Genomic DNA, 8,814 nt, shown 5'->3' with positions numbered 1-8,814 from the left:
ATTGTTATTTATAAGTTTTCTTTATTACCTCGCCAGAAAATACGTAAAACAATTTTATTTTTCTACAAAACTAATAGAAAATTAAATTTCAAATAACTTTTACATGAAAATTTTTTTTATAACTTGAACGGTTCATCGTATATACTTAAATTGCCGAAATATATGAATTTTACTGGTAAACATAATATTTATGGAACTTTTGACTTTTAGGAGGTAAATATTTGACTTATGGGTTTTTTGCTAATAATCTTTTTTGTGTAAAATAATTATATGTATAATTTCTTTCTTATAAACTTTTACATAAAAATCATATATTTTGAGATAAAGCACAATAACTGAAAAACTTCCCTTTTGATCGAATTTTCAACCCTCTTGCGGCACGTGTTAACGTCAACCTATCGGGGCCAAATTTTACACAGTTTATTTTTACATTTATTAGAACAATTTTTTGGTGCGCGTAAATCGAATTTTGAAAATTTGTATTTTAAGGACCACCCTAGTGGACACCCTACGCTACAAGAAGACGAGCGTGGATACTCTTAGGAAAGTTCAAAGGAGAGTGCTGTTGGCCAAAGTAAGTGCGTACCGTACAGTTAGTGCCACTGCCACTAACATTCTAGCTGCAGTTCCACCCATTAATCTGTTGGCCGAGGAGAGAAGGGAATTGCATCAATGAAGAACTTCTTCCACAGATATGGAAACGAACTACAGGAGGGTGCTAAGACAACGCACGTTGGTCAAGTGGAAAAACCAACTGAGAGAATCCACTAAAGGGTAGTGGACCAAAAGGCTGATCAACAATCTTGATGAGTGGGTTGAAAGGAGGCATGGTGAGCTGGACTTCCACTTGACGCAGCTGCTTTCCAACCATGGGTGCTTTGCCAGCTATTTAAGGAAAATTAGAAGATTGGACGACAGTACATGTTGGAGCCGCAAACATCCTGCTGACGACGCATGGCACACCTTGTTGATGTATGTACACCTGGGACACATCAACAAGATGTCAATGAGACATGACATGATGTGCCTGTTCGGAACATGTAAAGAAGACACAATAGTCTCCAGAATGCTGGAAAACAAAGAAAAATGGTTGGCGGTGCAAAACTATGCAAATAAAGTAATGGGTGCTAAGGTGGACACATACAGCGACTGGGGCGACGGGATCTGTGATCCGGTCCAACACAGCAGTAAAGGAAACCGGAAGGATTCAATGCTAGACAGATTGTGAGCCAACGAATTTGTATATAAGAAAATTAGTGGTTAGTTGAATATATATGTCTAAGAATCAATGTTAATGTAGTACCTAAATGTGAAATGTGTTATGATCCAAAAATGTAGAATTATTGATGTAAATAGATAATTAATTAAAAATTAAGAACATTACTTGTAAATAGTTAAGAAGCAAAATGTAAAAAAAGTTGTTCTTTTGATAAATAAACGGTAACGGCCAAACCGGGAGATGTAATGCTTAACGGCTGGTTCCCCCCGGTCTGGTTATGGTTGCACATGAACTGGAAAAAAAAAAAAAAGGGTTGATACCTTAGATGTTAGAAATATGCTTACCTAAGCGTTTGGTAGTCGATGATAAATTTCTTGGGTTTCATCCTCCCCTTCCCCCCGCATTAGGTTAGTTTACATAAGGTTTCGTCCTCCCATTGCATTATGTTAGTTTACGTTGGATTTAATCCCCCCCGTACACTTCCTCCACCGCCACCATAGGTGGGTGAGTGGGTGAGGCGCGAGGAGGGGGTATTCCAGCTCTCTCTATATTACCCTACTATTCATTTTATTAAATTTTAACAAATATATGGTTGATTGTGTAAATAACTCTTTTCATAATCATATAACAAATTAAAAATAATCCCTTTATTCTAATAGTATTTTAATATAATACAGAATGATCGATTAAATAAGACACTATTTTCTTAGAAACTATTGAAAATTAAAAATATTATTTGACATGAAAATTACACATATATGTTCTCATAATTTTAACATTTTAATTAACACTTAATCTTTTTTTTAGTTAATATTTTTAATATATTATTAATTTTAAATATGAATATAATAATTTATTATGTCAAAATAAAACTAATTTTGAAATTATTTTTATATTTTTTTTCCTCTTAAAATTATTTACTCCATAATAATAATAATGAAACATTTGGATTTAAAACAGATATCTTTCATTAATTTGGTTTTTATTAATCGACAATAATAATCTGTTTCAATAGGCCATATATTATTATCAGTATTTATTTTTCTTATTGTAAGTGACAGTTATGTCAACACGAATTATCAATAAAAGCTTAATTATAACATGACAACTACTGTATGCTAATTATTAAAAGAAAATTGTTCAACTTTAATAGGCAATAACATATAATAAAAAGGTAAAAATATATGTGGCAAATATAGTTATATTTAAATTAATCAGGGTAGTAAAAATTTCTTTTACACATATTCTCCCACGCCTCATAATAGTAAGACAACTATTTAAAAGCATTGATAATATCCCCGCCCCATAAATAATATTTTTATGTAAAATTATATATAATTTTCAAAACTTTAGAGGCGCAAATTTTATTTTTGGAAAATCATAGTTCTGAAAAAATCATATACAAACTCAAAATATTTATCAAGGTTCCCAGTTTAATAATAATATTTATTTTCACTTATGAATACTATCTTTATGAATATTGCCACCAAAGTTATACACAATAACAATGAAAAAATGTTTGTTGAAATTTCGACTTCAATGAACATTTTATCAAAAAAAAAACCCAGTACAGGGGGATCGCAGCACAGTGGTGACGTGGCATAGTTGGATGAAGTATAATAATATCTGACAGTGATTAAAATCACTATAAAAAAAACGCTTCAATACAAATCTTTAGATAGTGTTTAATTTTAAAAAATTGGTGTATTATTCTAAAAGCTACATGATTTGCTAGTTCTTTATTAATATCCTAATTAAGATAAAGTATGTCGAATGAAAAAGGGATTATTAAAAAATATTATTTCTCATAAAAAATTGTGATGATCCATATACTTTTCAATAAGTTACAGCATTATAAAGTTAAAAAATTTAAAAATAAAATCGAGAATTTTCATACAAAAATAGCATTCGATAGCCATTTTCACCGTGAAGACAAAATAAAGTCCAAAATTTTTTTTTTTATATTTAAGTATATGTTACATAAGCTTTAAATTAAGTTATATATAAAAGTATCATTATTTCCGGAACACTTTCAAAAATTAAGTTAAAAAAGTTCTACTTTCTATATGCATTTTTATGTTTTGAACCTCCACTATATTAAGGGAAATGGTCTGATTTAAAAAACAAGTATATCGGATTAAAGAGGGTTGGTAAAGGGTTAAATTTATAAAAAAAATATACCAAATGATAGGTAAAAACATCAAGCATCTATAAAGAAAAAAATTATATTGATATGTTCATTTTTGAAAAAGTTGTGGCAGTTTTAAATAAAAAAATTGAAAAAATTTCGAAAATTAGCGATTTTTAAATTTGTAATTTTTTTGGAGGTTTCCCCCATTTACGGAGAACGAAGGAAATTTTTTCAATTTTTGAGGGTAATGTCTTCGACTAGATACGATTTGTGATCTTTTGACGTATCATTGAAAGAAATCGGTTCGGTGAGAGCTGAGAAAAAGTGTTAACAGAAACAAAAAAAAAAAAAAAAAACACATCATAGTAAAATTAAAACCTTCACAGCTTCGCATCGAAGCTAGAAATTATTAGAATTTTAATCATTTTTAATTTTTAAAATACGGCGACCAATTTTTAGAAAAATATTACCTAAATGTGTTCAATTCCACCTGATGACAATCATGTATTGAACTACTGAAAAATTTTACTGGAAAGGAAAAATAGGCTATTAAATTAAACACATAAACATAACTCGTACAAACTGTTTAATGTTCGATGACTAAAATTAGAACATATATTTTTTTTTTTTACCAAGTCTAATTCTGTGAACAATGACAATTCAACACGTATTAAACATGCAACCATTATATTAACATATTTGGTTATAACTTGGTTACTTAAATAACATTTGTCACCACAAGATTTGTTTTAAATAACTTGAGAAATCACACATTAAATCACAATTTATAATTTTGTAATACATTACAACTAAAATTTTTGAAACCGAAACCTTTATTTTTATTAGATTTCGGTTTTTAAGGTTTTCGTCAATGTTGTGTTCCGTTAGCGGTTTTGGTTTTTTCGTTTATGAAGAGTTCCTGTTTTAGAACTGGTTTTTTCAGTTCGGTTCTGGTCCATAATTTTACTCAGTAATATTGAGAATAATGGATAATGCATTATATATTTATTCCAAAATAGCGTACATTAAAGACAAAAAATGAATTTTGTATAAATACACTAATATTTGAAGTAAATTTCTAGAATATATTAAATTACATATAATAAGCATACTATAATCGTTAACTTTCAATAACTACAGTTTTACAGTTTTATTTAATAACTTAATCAAATTAAAAATTTTTAGTTGGGTAAAACCATCAACTGTTAATGAACTGAAGTTTGTTTCTAAATACGTAATTATGTTTGTTATTGGTAAAACACTAGTATTTTTTGATTTGGAAACGCTAAAAGAAGAATTAGTAATGGTAGATGATAAAAACAATTTACCACTGAATAGTATTGGATGTGTGGATTGCTGTAATGGAGACATGGACATTATAGCAGTGGCTGAGAGAGAACCCATGCATAATGTAGTAATATTTAGATACCCGGATTTTAAAGTTTTGTCTATTTTAAAAGGTAATATAATTTGAGTTTATTTATTAATCGATAATAACTTTTAATAATACTTGTATATTTCTAAACTAATTATTTTATGTTTGTATACAGATGATGACGATCCAATATCTTATAAAAGTGTTTCATTTATTAAAACAACATATATAATTGGATTGCGCGATTACCCCTCGTTTGATTTTATTATTTGGGCTTGGGGATCTCAAGAAAAACTATTAAGCATCAATACAGGGCTTATTCAATCGAACCAAATAATAGGGTAATTTAATTTTTTTTAAATTATAGCTATCTAATAATTTGTAAGATAATTGAATCGGGTTTTTCGAGAAGGTCATATCTCCATAAAATTTTATTTTTCAGAAAACATAAAAAACTGTTTTTTAAAGATCAAAATAAATTTAGATGAAAATTGAATAAGGGTTGAATTATTGAAATCCCTTATAAAAAAACCAACTATGTTGTAATATTGACTATTATTACGAGGTATGTCAAAAAAGTTCCCGGACACTGGACAAAAACGTGCTTTATTATAAAAATTAAGTTACAATAAATTTATCCCCTTCAAAGTATTCCCCCCTGGCACTAATGCACTGGTGCATTCTTTTTTTCCAGTTATCGAAACATTTTTGCCAGTCATTTTGTGGCATGCTGTACAGTAGCCGTGCCGATTCTTGTTTGATCTCTTCCAAACCCCCCCAAATGTGTTCCCCTCATCAAATCTTTCAGTTTATCAAACAAAAAAAAGTCACAGGGTGCAAGGTCCGGTGAATAGGGCGGATGTGGTAGCACTGTCGTTTGGTTTTTGGGCAAAAAATCTTGCACAATGAAGGACCGGTGTGCTGGCGCATTGTCTTGATTAAACGTTGCATAGTCTCAAGGTAGGCTTGTCCAGTGATTGTGTGACCCTTTGGAGTCCATTCCAGGAGTACCACGCCGCGGCAGTCGAAAAAAACAGTGGCCATTACCTTCACTTCTGATTTGCTTTTGCGCGCTTTTTTCACTCTTGGTTCATCAGGTGTTAGCCACACCATGTCAGCCCGTTTTTTGACGAGATCATACTCAAAAATCCAACTCTCGTCACCTGTGATTACTCGAGACAAAATGTTGTCGCTCTCCTCAGCTTCCAGCCAGTCCCTGCAGATTTCAACGCGGTTTCGTTTTTGATCGTCCGTCAACACTCGCGGAACCATGTGTGGAGACACCTTTCGCAAATTCAAATCCTCCCATAAAATTGAACGCACACTCTCGTGCGATGTTCCAACACTGCTAGCGATTTCTCTCAGCGTTTTTCGGCGGTCTTCATCGATTTTAGTCTTCACTTTTGCAACCATTTCGGTCGAGCGCGCTGTTTGTGGTCTGCCTTCGCGAGCGTTGTCAGTCACTGCCTCTCGCCCCTCTCTGAACCGACTAATCCACTCGTACAGCGTTGTGCGGCTTATCGTATCTTTACCATATACAGCTGACAACATATTTTTAATTTCGGCGTTTGTTTTGCCCAATTTCACGAGAAATTTGATCACGATTCTTTGCTCTAATTTTTTATCGATTTCCATTTTTCAAAAAATCGGCACAAGGCACAAACAACTTATTATAATTATTTTTTTAAATACAGTTAAACGCGACCGATCGACTTGAAATTTTGTATACTGATACAAGATAGCTGTAGGAACGAGACTGCATAGTTGTTTCCGACGCAGTGCTACTACACAGCGCACACGAAACGTCGTCCGGGAACTTTTTTGACATACCTCGTATCTATTGGATTATTTTATGAGGGAATGAACATGTTTGAGATATGGCCTTTTCCAATTGATTGTAAATTTTCATTGATTATGATCTCACGACTCTGATCAATTGTTTATTGTATATCATAAATTTTTAAATAATTAGTCTTACAAAATATACTGTGTATTATTTGTAATAATTTTATCTATGAACTTCAACATCACTTCTTTTTAGTTAATTTTTTCTTTTAATATCAATCGTAGACTCAGTTTCGTCTTCGAATTCACTCATATTAACTTATTATTAATAATATTATTCTCACTTATTCTTGATAATAACAATAATTATTATTGTTATTATCAACTATTATCGACCACAGATAGTCAATAAACCAGACGAAAATAGAATCTTAACAAATAAAATTGCTGATCAAGTCATTTTTGGAGAAATAGCCTTTTCAAACGCACTCGTTATTTTTAGACTATAACGAGTTGTTGGAGATATGACGGTCTCTCAGGAAATATGCAATATTATTATATAAACACATCTATCACACAAAAGTAGTTTTGAAAAAATTTGGAGAAATGGCCATTTTGAAATGACCGATTCAATTAGACTAAACTATATTATTTACTTTTTATAGTATTTTAAATTTTTTATGCAAATGAAAAAAATTGTGTCAGTTCCATATTTTTTATAATTAAGTTAACCGAAGTTTTGTGTAATTTTGGTAGAAGTAATTTTTTTTTGGTATAGCTTGTTTTCAGGGTCAGGACATAATGTTTACCTTAACCAAATTGAAAAAGGAGAAGTTTGCAGTAAACTTCAAATATGGACATTTATGATTAGTTCAAAAATAGTATATGCAGACAAATTTTCAGTTAAATTACCTTCTGCTAAAACAGATATTTGTTCGAGTTGCTGGTTGGCTGGAGGATGGTTTTTGTTTTGCGACAGTTTTATGGATGTTTACCGCGTTCAAGTAGATGGCAGTAGAGCATCAGATCCAGAGATATATATACATTACGATAAAAAGTTCAACGAAATGAAATATTTTCAACCTTTATTGAGCTCATTCTTAAAAGAGTTTGTATTATATACCCCTGAAAGCATAACTGTAAGTTAAAATACATAATTTTATAATATTGTATTAAGAATACTAATAATGAATTCGTAAAAATCTCTATTTATTTTTATTAGAGATATAAAGAAGTTAAAAGTGGGATACTTATTAAAGTATGGACGATTCAAACTGAACACATATTAGAGAGTATTGTAATTAGAGATAATAAAGTATACGGTTGGACTACTAAGGTTTTTATTAAATTTTAAATAAAATTATAACTCATGTACTAAATTATCACGTAGATGAAAAAACAAAAGTATATTAATAATTGTGGACGCTAAATTCCTATTATTCATTAGGGTGCGCTCATGGAGATAACGTATGAAACACAAAAGATATTAAAACTGTATGGATCAAAAATAAAATTTTTCACTTTCATTAAACCCACCGATCAAACAATTATCACAATTAATGAACAAGAAGTTTTGCAACTATGGGATGCCACCACTGGTGTTTTTGTAAGCAAATAATAAATACGGATACTGTTCAAAAGTGGAATCTATTCTAATTATATGTATACCATCATACAGAAAAATGAATTTCAATTAGATAGCGAATCAACAAATTTGGCCATTAATCCACTTTATTATTATGTGGCTGTAACGTTCACGAATGGAAAAATAGAATTAATAGATGTTAATCCATATACCAATAGCTTAAAAAATATAACCAAAATGGTTTTATGTAATCAAGAGTTATCTAGTGTCGTTTTCTTTCCAGATAGCCAAAATTGTATTGCTTCAGTTTACTCTACGGGCTGGTTGTTTAATATTAAAGTAACAATTGATTTGCTCATTAGTTTTATTCTATTAAAATTCAATTTTATGTTTTTTTAGATAAATCTAGGAGAGAAATGTAATATCATTCGGGAATTTCATTTAGAAAAACGAATAATAGACATAAATGTAGTAAATAACCAAGATAAATCTTTTGTAGTCATTTTATATAAAACACACGAATACTCAGAAAATGTCGGTAACAATATAGTTATTTACGATTCAAAATTGAAATTTATTTTGCAAAAAACGAATACTCAAATATTTTACACATCAGTGTCGGCTTGGCCACCTCTTTCATCGAATAATTTATTAAGAATAGCTCTTACTACATATCTATCAAAACATATTGATTTAATAGTAATTGATCTATTCATGGT

The 8,814-nt window shown here is 30.4% G+C and overlaps 1 protein-coding gene across 2 annotated transcripts in view; it reads left to right on the top strand.

Annotated features, from left to right (window-relative positions):
- LOC126899794 (cilia- and flagella-associated protein 43) overlaps window positions 1–8,814 on the top strand; it is an 81,610-nt gene that overhangs the window by 32,460 nt on the left and 40,336 nt on the right. For both annotated transcript variants that reach the window (XM_050674998.1, XM_050674997.1), the window contains exons 2-8: window positions 4,536–4,810; window positions 4,901–5,066; window positions 7,289–7,649; window positions 7,733–7,846; window positions 7,958–8,116; window positions 8,189–8,434; window positions 8,495–8,812. In XM_050674998.1, the coding sequence (XP_050530955.1) occupies window positions 4,536–4,810; window positions 4,901–5,066; window positions 7,289–7,649; window positions 7,733–7,846; window positions 7,958–8,116; window positions 8,189–8,434; window positions 8,495–8,812 (1,639 nt within the window). The remainder of the gene's footprint in view (window positions 1–4,535; window positions 4,811–4,900; window positions 5,067–7,288; window positions 7,650–7,732; window positions 7,847–7,957; window positions 8,117–8,188; window positions 8,435–8,494; window positions 8,813–8,814) is intronic.

Source organism: Daktulosphaira vitifoliae, unplaced genomic scaffold (assembly GCF_025091365.1).
Source record: "Daktulosphaira vitifoliae isolate Bord-2020 unplaced genomic scaffold, ASM2509136v1 Scaffold_2, whole genome shotgun sequence".
Classification (NCBI taxonomy): domain Eukaryota; kingdom Metazoa; phylum Arthropoda; class Insecta; order Hemiptera; family Phylloxeridae; genus Daktulosphaira; species Daktulosphaira vitifoliae.
Note: the sequence above shows the minus strand (reverse complement) of the source record. Positions and strands in the feature narration are given on the sequence as shown.